General features: G+C 37.6%; 1 protein-coding gene across 2 annotated transcripts in view; it reads left to right on the forward strand.

The window, feature by feature from the left end:
• dok6 (docking protein 6) overlaps positions 1 to 18664 on the forward strand; it is a 62178-nt gene that overhangs the window by 22816 nt on the left and 20698 nt on the right. For both annotated transcript variants that reach the window (XM_028005583.1, XM_028005582.1), the window contains exons 2-3: positions 9046 to 9153; positions 15947 to 16061. In XM_028005583.1, coding sequence (XP_027861384.1) covers positions 9046 to 9153; positions 15947 to 16061 — 223 coding nt within the window. The remainder of the gene's footprint in view (positions 1 to 9045; positions 9154 to 15946; positions 16062 to 18664) is intronic.

Genomic DNA, 18664 nt, shown 5'->3' on the forward strand with positions numbered 1-18664 from the left:
CTCCAACACACCTGAATCAAAAGGCTGAATTACCTCCTTGGTATGGCAGGAAGAAAGGCCTGCTCATCAATTATTTATTTGATTTTGGTGTGTTGGAGCAGAATTGTAGCCAGAAGTTGCTAGACGGAAACACAAGTTCGTCTTGACAACAACACTGTTCATTAGTGAATCCTGTTACTGAGTCAAGAAAGCTTAAATTAGTCATATGCATTCTTCATGCATTTCATGTGTTGCAGGTATTTATTTTTCAGTGTACAAAACTGAAATTTACATAATCATATGATTTTTTTTAACTTGTGTAACAATTATCTTGCAGTCTTTTATTTATTTATTTTCCTTAATCTAGTCACTTTTAGTCTAAAGGGAAGGGCAAAAAGGCAAATCAGAAGAGAATAGAAAGTGAGAATGAGGTTGTTGTATGCGTGTGTGTACAGCGGTGTGATTAGTTGCTGCTGGCTGAGGTAGCACTGCGTTACAGATGAGGATTTCAAATGGCCCAGATAAAGTAATCTATGATTAACTGGGGCAAAGCTGGCGTGCAACCCTGCCAACAGCTGTAGTCAGGGGGGATTTCAAAATTATGGGATGTCCAAACATTTTAGATGCAGCAGGAAATGTATTTTGATATAGCAGGTGGGAGGCAGTTTGTCGGATGAGAGTCATGCATGAAGTCAAAGGTGACAGCCGGCGACAGAGGAAACAGCAGCGCAAATAGGAGAAACCTGCTCTGATTCGGTTGCTGCATTTGCCTGAGAATTGTCGGAGTGGCGAAGCAGCCATGAGGGAATTTGCAGTGGGGGGAGCCGTAAGCTTGAGGGTCACGGCTTGAGGAGCGATCGCCACAATGATTGCTGTAACAACTGTCCGACGGGATAACAAATCAAATTATAAAGATGGACACCCCAGCGCAGACCCCGCCGTTGTCTGAAATTGATTGCTAGCACCAGGAGCTGATATTGCGGGGTCTGGTCTGTCATAGTCCATCAGACGTCATTATCACCAGGGGAGCCCTAAACCGTATGCAGACCTGAATGAGGATGAAGCCCTCGCTCTCCCGCTTGGAAATTGCCAGAAGACAAGACCACAGACAGAACCATGCTTTATAATGATTCGTATCACTTCAAGGTCAAGTTATTCTCCCTGAATACTATTAAAAATCAAGATATTAACCAGCCTTAGCGCCTTCCAAATCCAGCCTGCTACCATTGTGCTGTAGTGAATAGGGGCTACCTTGATTGAAGTGTTCTCATGTTTTGTATTGCATTTAAGTGCAGCAGCAATCATCTTTAAACCATCATTTGCTGGACACAAATCTGCAAGAGAGTACTAATCCTCAAACCTCTCCATTTTTTAAAGGAATCGTAAATGTATTTGCACCTCTTAAGTATTATGATTTGTGTTTCATTATTCACTGATTCTCCCATTCTAGCAGACAGCTATTTTTATTCTGCTGCGTGATTAGTCATTAAGCTGAGACGAGCTGTCATTGGAAATCATTTTCATGTCTTTAGACAGTTCCTCAGTTCATCCAAATGATGAGCGATTTTTTTTGCCTGTAGGGGGAATGGGACCCATATTTTATTGAGAGGCAAGACAATTCCTCAATAATGTCAGAAGTTTCATAATGTTCCCTGGTGTGAATGGACTTTGTGTTTTAGGCCATTTACAGAAAATGACAATTACTCTAAAGATGACTCATTATTTTGCCCCATGAGGTGTATGCATTTCTAAATTTGCAGCAGTCCATTCAGGCTTCTTGTCACATTGAATGTTGATAGGTCTTAGATTTCTTTATACCAGGTGTTTACGCAAGGGCTCTCTAGTTTAAAAGGGACCTCAGATTTTCTGTTCTTAGTACACTCAGTGGCAGCCACATTTATTGCCAACCTTGGCAAATGTGAAAAACTCCTTAAAACAAACTCCTTTACTGCTGTGGCATAATTTCATGCAGAAAATCTTAAAAATATCCAACATTAAATTTGAGAAAATGCCTTTTGCAGGACAAACATCACAAGAAAAGAAAAATTACTCTTAGTAAAGTCTAATTTTTTTGGTACTCATGACAATTTATTTTAAATAAATATAATTAATGCACTTTTTAAACTTTGGTCAGATAAAACTGATATTCAGCTTTTTTGATATCAAACATGCAATGAGTTTTTAGGGGTTTGAGGCAAACTAAGAATAAGTTTGGTGGGGGATCCGCGAAATTTTGTGGAGGCTTTTTCTTTCAAAAGCACTGAGAATCTTGCAATAAGGCCCGGCTTCATAAATTTTTGTCGTGGAATTGTACAAGTATATTTGTTAGGATCAGTAGGTGTGAGAATGCAACTGTGTCCATTTTAAGCACAAAGAAGAAGCAATAACTTTACTTTTATTTTCAGCTATTTCCTTCAGGTAAATTACAAAAATGTACACATACTTAGCTCTGATTATTTTATTACCTTCTAATTGACAGACAATAAATTTAAGAATGATGATTTCTCACTAATACTGGGAATGTACTAGCATTCTTAAATGAGTTAAAGTTGATTAGAAAAAAAATACTTAAATTTTAAGCACCAACCTGCCTTAAACTTTGATCCAAAGCTTAGATTAAAAAAAATAGACAAAGTTAAGACAACAGTATGTATACTTGGATCAACAGCTTTTGTTTAACTGTCCTATGGGAGAACATCAGATAAAGAAACAGCTTGGATTGGCTGCTGGTTTTCAGTGTGAGTTAAACTAAATACCTTCTCCTCCTATCTGGGTGTGTGCTACTGTCACTTGAGTCACTTGCCAGGTCAAGTCGGCAAGCTTTTCTGTTGTGACTTCTCGTTACTCAGCAGGTCCAGTCAGACAAACTGTTTTTCTCCAACTGGTTGTCTTGCAAAGATAGATGTCCCACCTATTGAAATGTTTGGTCTATAATTTAGCAAAATGGTACTCATAGTTGTGGACCAAAGTAAAGCTTTCCTGTCTTCTAAAAGTGGCGTAGCAGTAGCAGAGTAGCGGGGTCCTGTATCACAAGATCTTACAAAATAACAAGTTATAAAGCTTCTTAATTGATGTTTCTTTCAAATTGCTATTCAGGGATGTGGCTTCATCCTTTAAAGTGCATGTAAGCTGTTCTTCGTCTCTTCACCGGGCTGCATATTTCAAGCGAAACACCTTCTTTAAGATGGCTACACATTTGCAAACACCCATACCATTTTCTTCTCCATGTGTTACAGTCTCTCTCAAATTTTTACTCCACACTGATTTTTTTTAACCTTTGTTTGTTCCTCTGCCTCACATGCATTAATGTTTTCATGGCTACCTAATGCAGAGTTTTATTTTTTCAATTTTAGCTTGCGTTGTTTTCTTGTTCTCCTATAACCTCTGCAATGTAACCTCATGAATGCAGCAACTTGTTCTTGTCTTGATTGGGTATTAAAATTAAAACAGTCTAGAACTTTTATTCAACTGAACATAAACATAATTACAGAACGTTGCCACATATTGAACTTTTCACATATTGAACTTTTGCCGATCGTATATACTTGTGAATCAGACTCGCTGCTGTCACTCTATTAAATACAGGAGGTTAGAGCAAATGATACCAAAAGAAGTGGTGTGAGAAAAAAGTTGAGAGGAAATACGGTTTCAAGACACAAGAAAGAACAAATGTAATGAATTTAAACAAATCATTGCTTGACTGACAATTAATATAGCCATGTTTAATGACCATAAGAGAAATACCATTCCATTTTTAATAACCTCTGTATACCTTCGTGTTGTATTACCACTCAGTTCTTACCCATATTTGCTTGGGTAAGATAGGGCAGATGGCTTTTTCAGAGTTGTTGAAATTACTTGAATTCAGAGACTGTGCATATGAGATCTAGGTAAAGGCTCAATTTGAATTTGCTCAATTTGAATTGAACAAATTCAATTTGCTCAATTTGAATTTGTTCAATTCAAATTGAGCAAATTCAAAGGCTGCTTTTCTTTTTATTGATGCATCTTCTCTGACAACCTCATGGAAGTAATATACACTGTGTGTGCTTATTTGCAGGCATGCAACAGTTCATAGAGACGGATATACAATTGAATATTACGATATATAAACTCGAGGAAAGGTTTAATCTTGGAGGCTTATTTTCTCTGTCCCTTTCTTCATCATCCCATAGCTTCTTTCTTGTACTAGTAAATTGACTTGCATAGCCAAACAGTATGTTTTTCACCCTTGTGGCATCATGAGTCACACCAACCCAATAAAGAGACTCCTTTTCCCCGTGTGTAATTACAATCAGTGTAGAAGTGTCACTGAATAGGACCCAACCAGCAGCTGGAGAATAGGGCTGCATTGACAAAGCACTTGCAACTATGGAACAAGGAAAATTAAGTCCTTTCTATTCATGCTCCCTTGTTCTTATTATGCAGAAGCTATCTCAGCTTTTGTGCCGCTGTATTGTTACTTAATCCAAATGCTATTTAGCTGAATTACTTTGTAGGCATCAAGCCTTGGTTTGACTCAAGCCCCCAAAAGGGAATTGTGGCTACTTTTAATTTGGTTGTTTTAAAGTTTCGAATGTAGTTTTGTCCATTAGAGAGTCATATATGTGTGCTTTTATTAAGTAAGCAGTTTTGGTGTCTGTTTACAGAAACTAGAGTAAAGATATATGGAGGTCACCCCAACTTGTTTCTTTAATTCCTTGGGGCGTTTTAATTATGGAGAGAAGAATTATTGGCAGTACATTACAACAAAGTAGACTGTATACTACAAGGCATTTTTATTATGTGCTGCTTATTATGGGCCTGTGCAACACCTAACTAGAATTGAGACCCATTAAGCAGACCAATAAGAACCTAGGGATCCACTTTAGTCATTTACTGCAAAGTGCCAAGTTCAACTCAGTGGGCCTTTTATAGAGTACACCAGCTGGGTAAACAAATTAATCGTCCAGCCATGGTTTCCCAGCACAACCATGCAGCCCAGGGCAATCATACATCAGACAGAGTGATAGCAACTGTCTCCACCTGGAAATAGAAAGCTTTCTACTATTAAAGACAGACAACCGCCGAGGACCCGCTGGTTTGCGCCATTCATACTTATTCTGCCTCTCAACTGTACTGTTCTGCTTCAGTTAGCCGTGAGAATAATAAAGTAGCCAAACATACGACTGTCTGAAGAGTTCTGCACATGGATCGAAACCAATATCAAAATAATAGGTTTCGACATTCACGTTTTTGTAGGCATGGGACAATATAAAACAGATTTTGGTAACCTTAGTTATACATACAGGAAATAGGTGCTTGCTTAAAAAGACAGAAATACAGCTAAGATTACTGCTATTGCACCTATGTAAAGGTAAATTGAGAGCCTCAAGTTCATATATTTAGCTTTGTTCTCTGCTTAGGTACCTACCCTTCAGTAGGTAGATGAGTTTACTAATAGAAATTTTAAGAAGTAAATGAGTAAATATATATTTATTTTTAGTCAAACAAAATAAGTAGCTTTTTCTTGAAATATACAAATAGACAGTAAAGAAATAAACTTGTGATAAACAACAAAACTGGTAAATGTTGATGTAAGACTTGTGACAAGTAAATAATTCAAAAGTCTTTGGGTTGTTGCCAAATATTGATCCCAGACAGAAAGTAGAATATTCTTCTACTGGAAAATAAGTGATATTTAATATTTCAATCTGAACAACAAGATTTTATTTACAAAGTTGCTTCTGGCTGACGTTTGCTGCTTTGGCATTTGCAACATAAATGTAAGTTGTTAATGACTTGATGGCTTTACACCAAATTGTATGCTTCATTAAACAACAAGTCTCACCAAATATGTGACACCCATACAGTCTGAATGCATGATAATGATTTGTTAAGTTATAGACAGTTATAAGGCATTTCTTTGCGACATGCATTGTGTGCAGTGATATTGCTGCAAAGACAAACTAGTGATATTTTGTGCAGCCTTGTTCCTGAGACCTGCTGGTGAAATACTCTATTTACTTTGCAACTTTATGAAGATGTGTCACCATGCATCCAAACCAGAAGCTTAAACTCATTCTATATAGAACATGGAGCCAGTGCAACGTGATCAATACAGGTGTCACATGGGAGTGCTTGGAGAATCTTGCCAGAAGCATTGCAGCTGCATTTTGATTAGCTGTTGGCAATTCACGTATGTTTTACTGAGGAAAGACCAAATAGAATTACTATAATATTCTAATGTGTTTTCTAATATTTTATTGTCTGAAGTACCAGTAAATGATGCACAATGTCTGTCAGTAAGACAGCGGATTCTTCTGTACCCTAATACAACATGACTATACAACTGTTTTTGTTTTTTTTTCATTTTTGTTACCTTAAAACAAGCATTATTGAACTTGTCCTTACAGGATAACTTTTAAAATAACAAAAAAAAAAAAAAACCAAAAAACGTAAAGGGTGGTTTCCTCTACTTTGGTCATACACCATTGACTGGCAGCTGGTGTGGTGGAGGAAGCTTTGCTTTCCTCTAACATCACTGACTGCAGCATCTCATTGAAAATACGGTACACTCTTAGAATTGCATGATGCAAAAACGTTGCCCTTTTGAAACTGTGACTGGCTAAAACTGCGGTGTTTTTGCACCTAAAAATCTGAGGCCGACCCATTTCCAGTCGAGTGTCCTATTTATGGTTTGATCTTGAAGCAGGTACTGCAAGCTGCACCGGTGTCAGCCACATTGAGAATATGGGCCAGACCGGTCTAGTAATTACTAAAGTACAGTAATCTTCAGGGTCAAAAAGGGCAAATGTGTGACTCGCTGTTGAGGTGTGTGTGTGTTTCTGTGCATGGCTACACATTACATCATAACAGGCAGGAACAGCGTGTGCAGCTGAGCACCTAAAAATGGAAACCCATTTCCTAAGGTTCAAACTAAGTTATAAAGTTGTTATGCTTGTACAAAGTGTATTTTCTACAAAGCTTTCAGGTTTAAATTGCCTATTTTGAAGCACTTTGAACACTAAAACACATATTTTTGCCTTTAAAAGTATCTGTTTTTCCTCCTTCAGTGAAGAAAGCAGATTTTATTGAGTTTTCAAGACATATTTCCCTGATTTTCAATGTACTGAAAAAAGGTAAATACAGATCCGAGTAAAGATTAAGTATAGCATATTACTTTATGACAATCTAAATATTTAAATGTAACTTTTTGTTCAAAGATGACAAAGAAAAAACATGAAGAAAAGTGTTCTCTTTTTATTGCATTCAAAGGGATTTAGACAGTTCTCTTCCAGTCTACAACTGCTTGTCAGAATTTGCCTCTGTGTAGCAGCGAAAAGCCCCAAAGCGGCACAGAAAAGGCTTGAAAACACCTTTTCTGAATCACCTTCTCTGTGTGTCAGGTTAGAGCTGTTTTGGTTATTTCATCCTTGTTTTGAAGAGGTGGGTGCTCCGCAGGGAAAAGGTTATGTCATGTCTGTGCACCAGTCAGGCTCGAGCAACATGTTAGTCCTGAATCTTGTGACAGCTGGGGGTTTGTTGTCTTTCGTTTCCAGTCAGCTTCAATTAAATTTGATCAGGACCGCTCCTCTGAAGCAGGGCTAGAGAATTTAAAATAAGATTTAGTTGTACTACTGTTCAGTCTAATTATATCATTTATCACTGCCCCACAAATGCCAACCCTTAAACACGAGTTGCATAATGAAGGGGTGTTCAGCAGTGGATGGAATTATGCATGGCTCTTTTATTTAAGCTTCTTCTAAATTTATGTTCATAGTGGAAAAAAACCCCCACAAACATTTACTTGTTAAACCCACTCCCACAAGGACATTTTGGATCCTGTTTTTGTGTTCACACCATTTCACACCACTGTAATGAAAATGCTACATTCAGCTCATGTTAACTGGATAATATTTGCAGAAGAAAACCAGTAACATTGAGCCACAGGCAGCAGGTTTTATGCAATGCACTGAGTCGCCTTAATAAGTACTGTGAAGCAACGTTTCCCCCAGAAAACTTGCTAAGCCCGGTGGTTGGGGCGCTCAGGTCGCTATTTATCCAGCAGCCTGTTGTGTTTTTGAGTTGAAAAATGTTTAAAGTTGACAGGAAACTTGCAATTTTCATTTGATAATTATGTGTTTTTGGAAGATTAATAGCTGAACACCAACTATAAAGTCTTAAAAATGCAAACATTGAAAAAAAAAAAAAAACTTAAATAAATAAGCAATGCTTAGCCTGGTGGCAACACAAGTAAAGCCTAGTGGCCCACCAGGCTTATAATATACTTGGGGAAACCCTGATGAAGGGGAGTGACCACTAGTATTATGTCCTCTCATTAAAATGTGGACCTTAAATATTTAGCTAATATGCTAAGCGGTTAACATCAGTTATTGTATTTTTAGTCAAAAATATTTAAACCCCAGAATATCAGGAGAAAAGATGGCCTATCATAGGCAAAATGGTGCCAAAAATGATTCCCCTATGGTGGCGTGTCATTTTGTGGGTTGCTGCTAGCTTGAGCATGTTACAGAGAGAGCGTTCTGTTTGTTGCAAAATCAGGAAATGGTATCGGTTCCAGATAATGGTGCCATTTTTTGGGCGCAACAACATTTTTTATGGCATCATCTATAAACAGTTTAAAGATGAGTATGAACAGTTATATCTGAGCTTAACTATTTAATAACTATGATTGAGTCATTTGGTCAATGTATAACTTTCTGTTCATAAACGTATTTTTAAAAAACGCTGTAATTCATAGATAAATTCAAATAGAAACTATTAGAATTTCTGCCTGGAGTAGAAATGTATACGAAGCAAAACTCAAATCAAAAACTAAACCTAAGAGGTGGTCAGCGTGAACTCTCCACTGAGCAGAGGGGCGCACCGGCCCCAGGTGCGTCTCTTACTTCTAATGGCAGGGCCAACCTGACAAACAAACAGAAGGAGACTCCCTGGTGGTTGGGTCGTCACAGTCAACCTCTGTGGATGTTTTGCCTCCAGTTTTTTGTTGCTTTCTAGTGTTTTTCAGTAATCATTGTGCATTGCTTGTGTAACTGTGCCAGTGTTACTCTTTGTTGTCAGATCTTCCGGAGGTGTTGGCTGGTGTTTAAAAAGGCTTCTAGTAAAGGACCCAGGAGGCTAGAAAAGTATCCCGATGAAAAGGCAGCCTACTTTAGAAGTTTCCACAAGGTAAGATCCTCATCAAAGTCTTGAACGTTTTTTTTGTTTAATTCATTCTTGATAGCCCCATTTTTGTCTTATTGTTTTTCTAATATCCCTGTCACGCCGTTCTGTTATCCGTCTTTGTATTTTGTTGGAGCATGAAGCTGTGCAGCTTTAATAACGTAAGAACCTAGCATAACCATTTTTGCCAAATTCTGAGTTAAATGTCTCTCTGTCCGAGTTAATTAGCCTCTCCTAAACTCTTAAATGGGCATCGCTTCATTTTCTTTTTTTTTTTTTGGAAGTTTCTGTTATCCCTTTGGATATCTGTTAAGCCACACTTTCCCAGTTCACTTAACTGCCCGTCCTATGCTTGAAAAGCAGCTTCTTTAGCAAAGGTTTTCCTGTGATTTTATATGCCAAAGCTTAGCATTCCTGTATTACAGGATACAGTAATTTTAAGTTGGTCTTATGCAATATGCAACCCTCCTAAGGAACAAAAGTTTGAGATTTTATTAGTTTTATGCTGATAATCAAATGAACAGAAATAAATTCATGAAAAATGTCACCTTATATTGACAAATATGTTTAATATGCAATGCACCTAGACTGGTGCAGTCTAGGTGACAATACCAAGTAATTGAAGTAAGACTTTTTTTACTTACAAAAATATGGGTTTAGTTTTGCGTGAGGACATAAAGTGGTATTATTATAATTTTCTTATTTCATATTAGTATGTATATTTTGGACCAAACATACCAAAAATAAAAAAAATAAAAATACAGATCAAAGAGAAAAAGAGACCAAAAATATAGTATGGTTAAAGTAAATCATTGTTTACAGCAACACTTCAATATAAGCAACTATACTATAAAGTACACCTTAGATAGTGATTTCTAAGAAAAGAAAAACTAAGTAAATCATGCTGTCTAGATTATATGTTTTCTTATTGATAATTTTTGAATGTGCAAACCAGACTTTATTGAGCTCAGACAGTCAAATCTACAGTTTTGTTTGGAGTGGTGTAGTCTATTATGCTGATGATGCTGATCCATTCAATATTCGGGAAGCTGCATCATGTAGCAATTACACAGCCATGAAATTAAGTATTGATATTCTACAAAGTATGATCTATATTGATTCTGAAATGCTTTGACCTTTTGTTCGTTGCCATCATTAGATAACCGTCTCTATTTGAGTCTTTGTTAATGTTACCAGTGTCTGCATCCCTGCAGCACGCTGTGGGTACAGGTGGTGCTAACAGGACATCGGATGTCAATGCCTGTCTGTCCACGCAGTCTTCTCAACTACATAAAGCTCCTCAGGCAGCTGCCTCTGGCAAAAAAAAAAAAAAAAGTCTAAATGCCTCTGACACAGACATGCAGAGCATAATTACCAGGCAACAGCCAAGAGTTTCATTTTGCAATTTGGCAAACTGCTCAAATTAATTAGCGTCGAGTGATAACATCAGCTGAGACCTCCTTGCCAACAAGAGAAAAACATTTAAGCTTAAGATTTATCTTTGAAAAACACAAGCAAGAAAAACTTATTCTTAGTTTTATATTTGTTAATATGTTCTTTGTAATAGTGTTTATCTCTATACATGTAAATTATAATACACACGGCTTACTCCATTCCAAATCAACAAATCTTGGAGACTGTCAAATGTGCTGAAATGAGGGAACAAAATATCAGTTTTTCAAAATATAGCTGTTTCTTAATTTTTCTTTACAAATTCAAACATTTACTGGATAAATAGAAATTCTTCTTCAAAATTAAACCCTTTTAAGTATTAACATGCATTCAAACTTTCAATATTATTCAAAGCGTGCAAACATATCTTTTGGCACATTGGATGATAGTTCTCCTGTTTCTTCAACATTTGTTGGTCTCTTGAATTTTCAAGCATTTTGGATCATTTTAGCATAGCGCCGTTTCACATTCCCCTTTCTCATATCAACTTTTTCATTAAATCACACCGTTCCTTAGCATAGTGTTTTAAACATCTCATTTTAGTCAGTTAGCAATGAACCATCATTAAACCACTACCGCCTGCCTCCCTCCTTAAATAAGGCACCACCTGTTTTTTTTTTTTGCTTTTACGGAATGAAAGCTCTCATTGGTCTGATAGTTTTCTATTACTTTACAACATCTATTGGTAAATTATATGCCACATGGAAAGACATTTTCTACCAAAAAATTAGGTTGATCTGGTTATTGATTTTGTACTGCTTTTATTGTGAGCACAACTGTGCTTCATGGAGCACTAAGCTGTTTTAAACATGCAGTGGGAAACTTGTTTTTATCTTTGCATTATCATTCTGTCCAATGATATCAGATGATGAAGTTAAGGATTTATTAAGGGACATTTTGGGACTTTTATCTCGCCCTTTAGGCCTTTCCCCTCTCTTTGAAAAGTAGTAATCCTCAACATAATATCTCTCTCCACACCTCCTAAGCCCCTTGAAATGCACCAATTATGATTCATTATCCCTGTAAGTGAAGATGATTTTAAAGGAGCAGCGCCATGAACAATGTTCTATCCTAATGAGAGGAGATAAGGGAAGATAATGGAGGACTGCGGAGTAAACTTTGTGGCTGCAGTTTGAGAGGCAATTCAGTTCTTTCTTCTTTCCCGTGATAATGAGGCAAATTGGTGAGGTTTTCTTTCCAGTTTTGTTTTTATCTGTATCTATTGATGTAGCCACAAACCATCTTGATGTTTTGATCCAATCTGTTTGCACCATTTGCTGCCACAATATCAGTCATGTATTGTGAATTAGACACATCTCTGCTTACTACATCATGCTGTCACATGAAGCAGCCCGTGTGGCTGTAAACTGCCCCACTCTGAGGCATTGCATACATCCACGCTGTAGTGAGCGATGGGCACGCGCATGCACCACTGAACCTGGTAATGCATTGCCACCGCGATCTAGAAAAGGTCCCGTCTCAGGGCTTCATTGAACGCCGCAGTGCTGTGGGTGGGAAATAGGCTGCACTGGTGGCTGATTTACACAATCAACACAAAAGGGATTTAAATTTTTTTTCCCATTCACATTTTTTTCTTTCCTTTCCTTCTCTCTCTCCCTCCTTCTGCAGCATTCTCTCTCTGCAGATCACTGGCCCATGCTTTAAGAAAGATCCTGCATATTTTTGGGTATATTTTTAGCTTCCCATAGAGTTGTCTTGGAAGCCCCTTGAGCTCTGGTTTGAGACAGCTATTGCGAAAATGTCAAGCTGCATTGGAGCACAAGTGGATAGTTTGCATATTTGTGCTATTAAGAATAATGCAATAAGGCGTGATTAGATTTAGTCACATATTGGCAGGTTTAGGTTCTACATGCAGCTCTGGGGAAAAAAAGTTAAACCCCATTGAAAACTTCATGGTTATTCCACCAAATATTGATCTCTGAACTCTTCCTGAGTTAAAACATTAGCATTGTTGTTTCTAAATGAACATAAACTTGTTTTCTTTGCATTATTTGAGGTCTGAAAGCACTGCATCTTTTTTGTGATTTTGACCATTTATTTTCTGCAAATAAATGCTAAATTTTTACGTGGAATTTCGGAGACATGTTGTCAGTAGTTCATAGAATAAAAGAACAATGTTAATTTTACTCAAACATATACCTGTAAAAGTACAATCAGAGTCTCTTAGTTTTTTCCAGAGCTCTATAAGTTGTTGAACAAAAAGATTTTTTTAAAACATAATTAAAAAATGCGTAATGTAAGTGAGGTTCTTGTGCACAGGGGAAGTTGTCTTATTTTCAATACTGTAGAAACAAATGACTAGTTTTCTTTATGCTTCAACCTGGACATGGAAACAACAACCAATTATTCTACAGACTTTAGTGGTCTAATTGGAGTGTGTAGAGTTAAAGGATCCTTGATGTAGCTACCTCATTTAAAAGTAACAATAAAATGAACAATAAAAACCTAAAACGAAGTCTAAAATGCACATTGAAAAACAAGCTGGCATAGAAGTAATGGTCTTCTTAGTGTGTGCTAATTACGTTGGACTGCAGCATTTTGGACCAATTGAAGCTGATCAATCTGTAACTGTTCAATGTCAGCATAAAAACTACTGCAGTAGTCCAGGTAGGTTGAGATGAAGGCATGCATGATGTTTTTTTTAAGGTCACTGTTTTTTAGGTGTCTTAAACTTGCAATTATTCTTAACTCAGAAAAGGCGTCTTTAAGGAGATCATTTATCTTTTCATATTTAATCTGATATCCATAACTTACAGGTGCTTTTTTAATAATTTACACGAATGGAACACATAAAATGCAAATAACATTGGTCTGATGTACCCCACATGATAGATGAGATTTAAGTAAGAAAATTATGGAAACAATTGAAACCATACACACACCTGCCAAAGTGTTTGCCAGGACTTTTGATTGTGAAGAAATACAAATGTTCCTTTGCTGCTGAATGTGTATAAATGTTTTTTATAAACATTTTATCTACTTTCTTCAATTACCAGGTTCACTGCAATATACTGTATAAGTTGTTCTCTCCTTTGTCGGTCAGTAGCAATTAAATGTTCATTGCTCAACCTGAGGGAAAACTTCGAATGAATTTGATGCACCTTAAAAACAGACCAGTAAAAGTAGTTGTTTTATATGGGTTTTTTTTGTTTGTTTTTTTCCCCAAAGCTTTTGGAAATAAACAGGTGCTTTGAGATTCCAGGTTGTAGCCCTGTTTTGTTTTTTTTTTCTCCACACATCTGACATTGAAATCCCACAGCCCAAAAACACCCAGAAGGATACTGCTGCACAACATTAATCATTCTGGAGGTTATCCAAGAGACATAGTAACCCTGGACAGGTCACTGGTCCATCACAGGGCCAACACAGTCACAGGAGATGCATACTGAAACTCACTCTTAAGGTCGGTTTCGAAGTGCCAATTCACCTGACACCGAAGTTATTGGACTGCAGGGGAAAGCTGGAGAAGTCAAGCAGACATGGAGACAACATGTAAACTGAGTCATTCTTGCTGTCATTTTAATCATGACTGCAGAGTTTGAGAATCGTGCATTAATAATCTGTTAAAAGCATTTCAAAAAATATTTTCTGAGTATTGTTGACTTGAAAGTTACTGTATATGAAAACATATACTTGCTTGAAAACTCAAGCAGTTTTACTCTTGCCAAGGCTTGCTATGTGGCAGGAAGAGCATTATGCAAAACGTCTGAACTACATAGTCACTAAATATCAAGAACAATGTTGCGCACAAGATTGATTCCCTTGAAAACAAAAAGAAATTGAATACAGGAAATAAAATAATGAAAAAAAAGAAGTTAAATAATTAAATAAAGGAAATAAGTCAAATGCCAAAAACACTTGACTACATTTTCTTATCACAATATGAACCGAGGTAGGTTACAAAAAGGTTTGAAACAGTTTTAGAGCTCAAGGTGATACCTTACTTACCTAACGATAATACCTTACTTACCCAACGATACCCCGAAAAACACAACTGTATGTTTCAGCCAAACTGTCACCTTTATTTATTTTTATGAAAATAAATTGGTTAAGATGTTCAGCAATAACCCAGGAACCACTAAAGTCCAAATCCTACCATTAACTAGAAATTAGTGTCACTGTCCTAATGCAAGTTTTGCATTGTCAACCGAAGTAATCAGGAAAGAAGCCACTGCTCCAAAATGAATAACTTTAAGGTCAAAATAAATTCTCTGCTTCTTATATGGACAAATGCCTTCTGAAGAAATAATTTTGGTTCAGACGAGACAATGATGTGTTTTTTGGCTACAATACAACTGAAACCTGAACCCAGTCAAGAGTGGCAACAGAACATTGAGCCCAAACATACACTGTTTCTGCAACGAACAAAGCTTATTTGTGGATTAGTGAAAATTCAAATTCTTGCTTTTGAAATTCATTGGAGCTGTTGTATCAATAGTTAACCCCGAAAAAGAGCAGTTCAAATGGATCTCGAAAAGCTGAAAAACGTATTTCTATTTGGAATTGTACTAAACTGAGTACATGTGGATAGGACAAACACATAAAATTGTAGCTTGAGTCTGAAAAAAAGAAAACCCAGAGGCTCGTGGAAATCTCTCAGCTGGGCCTGAACGTTGAGCACTGGGTACCTAACTGTAGAGAGAAATTCATTACATGTAACCCCATCGAACAAAGAAATGTGTGGTCCAAATACGGTGTGTGTGCAATAGGGTCTTTAACCTTTAGCAGTCAAGCTGTACTGTATGGGCAATGAGCCCAGCTAATTCATTTGTAACTGTTTGGCAAGAGGCCTATAGTTAGAACACAATAGACTACATTAATGTAATGGGCCTTATCTGCTGGAGACGGCGAGCAGCAGGAAGGCTGTTGAATGAAATGTCCAGTGAATGCTGGTGATATTCAATAAAAAAGTTATCTCCTCCTTTTTTCATTCACTATGAGCCACCTGGTAAAGTGATTTTAGATTCTTATGATTGGTTTCCTCTGTATTAACTGGAGTATTTTCAAGGAGACGCGCAACAATGAGGATGCCTTGTATGCAGCAAGCCTCTGCAGCTGCATATTAAACATCATACAGGAGTAGAGCAGCTAGCTGGCGTGTGTGATTTCTGTTCAAATTAGATTTTTAAGCCTCATAAAATTGCTTAGTGTGATTTGTTCTTTAAGATCACCTCCTCTGTTTAAGTTTACAGCTCTACATCATCATCATTAAGTCCCCGCTGCACTTTCAGCAAAAGCTGTGGAGGATACCAATTAAGCCGCGTCGTTATTGCTGCAGTGTTCATTCATGTGCTGCTGCTGCTGCTGCTCTCCCTGACTTCTGTAGATCACTGAGCTCCATAACATCAAGAACATCACGCGGATGCCACGGGAGACAAAGAAGCACGCCGTCGCCATCATCTTCTGCGATGACACATCCAAGACGTTTGCCTGCGAATCAGGTGAGTGTCCTTTTCTTTGTGCAAAAATCTAATTAGTTGCTTTCAACCACAGTAGGAGGAAATAAGGGGAGAAAGGTATTTTGTTTTCCTCCTGAAGACGTGTTATGCTATTGTACACCACAAATGTGGTTTGGGAACAAAAAACAAAAACAAGTGTGGTAGAAGAATGAAGCATGTTGGGTCAAAACAAAAAAGAGAAACAGAAGTGATGGAGGCTATGGTGGATCTGAGTTTAACCAAGTGATGCTCATTTGCCGCAATATTAAGAGGTTGGGAGATGGGTTCTGAAATATTGATTTTCATTGTGCAGGTATGAAAACCAATATTGGGCATAATTTGTGGTGTTTTCAACCCTGTTATGCACTGTAACAACGGAGATTGCATCAATGCGTGGGTGGAAAGCCAAAGAAGCTCCAGACCTCCCCAAGCAAGTTGAAATAGCTTTATTTAAGCCTAAAGCTGGGCAAAGAAAATGAATCTATGTATTTTATTGTGCTATTTCCCGCTAAGCTGATTTGTGGAGTTGGGTTCCCTGGCTTTAGAGGGATATGGATCTAATTCATGAATGTGGTTTGATCTCTTTCCCCATCCAAATCGGAATGGTTTATTTTTGTTTTGCCTTCTCACAAAAAATATCTTTTAGCTTCCTGATTTCTTATTATGACAGTATATTTCAAAATAGCACTCATGTTACTTTTCAAATGTTACGGAATGCTCCTTGCAGCCTTTAAACGCCATAGTTGACCTGTAGTAGTGAAATCACAGAACTGACGTCCAACCAAATATAGATACAGATATTTTTCACACTGTTGAGTATTGACAAGCTCTCAAACTAGAGCACACATTGCCATTGGAGTGTTATTTGGTGGTTAGACAAGTAGCAATAGATAAATTCAATGTGTTGAATTTAAGCTATTTGTGTTCCAGGTGGTCCGGGAGTGAAACAAAAGTTGAATAACTAAAGAAAACACTATATGCCCACTTGCAGGTACAATAGGCATACAGTGGGTCTGTTTCTCTTGTTAAAGTCCCAACTCTTTAGCACCTCTTTTGTGAACTTGTACATTAACATTTTTTTAAGTTTTGAAAAATCTCTTTTGGTTATTATGCACTACTTTCTTTAAGATGTATTTGTTGATACGAGATCGCACTCGGTTTGCATCACTCACTGAATGAGAGCTGGTTAATGCAAATTCATCTAAAACGTAACTGCTATAAACTAGCAGTTAGTGTGGTTTGCAATAGTAATTGTAAAATCTTTGATTAAGAGCTCTACAAGTCTGTCTTGGCAAAAGCAGGTCCCCATAGAAAAGACTTAATTTTCAAACTAAAACTAAAATCGACTAACTTTGAGGTCTCTTTGCCTCGGTAACAATATCAGTAAAGAGCGCTTTTCTTACTGCGACCCATAGGCCATGGGGAGATCTTTTGTGATCTTTGCTGACCACAAAAGATTTGTCAGACTGGTAAGCTGAAAATCAGAACTGAGAATTTTCCCAGCTTTTACATATCACAGAATTAAAATGGTAAACTTGTGTTGCATAAGAACTCACTTCATAGGGCCCTAATTTGGCCTGCTGCCTTGCGATGTCTAACGGTGTGTTAATGCAACGATGAATATTAACAAGTACTGTGCTGTTATTTAAAGACATCATTTAAAAATGTCTTTTTTTTAAAAAAGAAAAAAATTTTTTGCATGTTTTATTTAGGGGAAAAAAGAGAGTGTTTAGCAGTTATAAGTCTCCCCTATTATGTTACTTTTAAAACACAAAACCTTTGTTGCGTCCTCCCAAGCAGCGTGCTGTCAATGAGGCACGGAGCGAAGCGAGCGAAAAATAAAATAATCGCGCATTTTTGACAGCTCTGGCTGCAACTGTCAAATATGCACATAAAGAAAGATGAGAGTGTGACCTTGAGTTATGACTACCATTGAGAATGTCAGCTCCTTAAATTCCACCGAGGAGTTGCCTCTGACAGATATGAATGCGAGCAGATATACATATTGTATCCGTCTGTGTAATGACTGCTGCTCTGCTGCCGAAAAATGTAAAGCGTCTCCTGATTTGATTCCTGCATACCTGACTCTGGCTTGCCGTGCGTTTGTAAACACTCATTAACACAAAAAGCGGCGCCGTTTTTCCTCCTTCACGCACCTACACATGCACACGCGGAAGACGTCTTTCTGCCGCGTCTCCCGATGCGCTACACGTAGCGTGGCCTGGACGCCGCTGTGCTGATGAAGTGTTTGTTTGGCTGATTTTCCACTCAGTGGCCTTAAAAAAGTGTGGGGGAGTTTAGAAACACTTAAAGGGCACAGCAAGGGGAGTTAATGAAAGCACGAGGAAAGAGCTGAATTGCCGGAGTTGCCGTGTTTCTGCTTCCTCCTGTGTGTGAATAAAGTGCTTCGAATAGCAGCTGACCTTTCCTTAACCCTTCTGTCCAATCTGCATTTTCCAGTTGATCTAACAAACAGGCTGTTGCATAACGCCACCATTTATGCCAAATGCTCTCCAGTGATTGAATGCCTCTCACACCCCTTCTGTAAGCTTTTGATCTGTATTGATTGACGGGAATGAAAACGGGTCAGTAACGGGTACAGTGCC

Source organism: Xiphophorus couchianus, chromosome 21, assembly GCF_001444195.1.
Source record: "Xiphophorus couchianus chromosome 21, X_couchianus-1.0, whole genome shotgun sequence".
Lineage (NCBI taxonomy): Eukaryota > Metazoa > Chordata > Actinopteri > Cyprinodontiformes > Poeciliidae > Xiphophorus > Xiphophorus couchianus.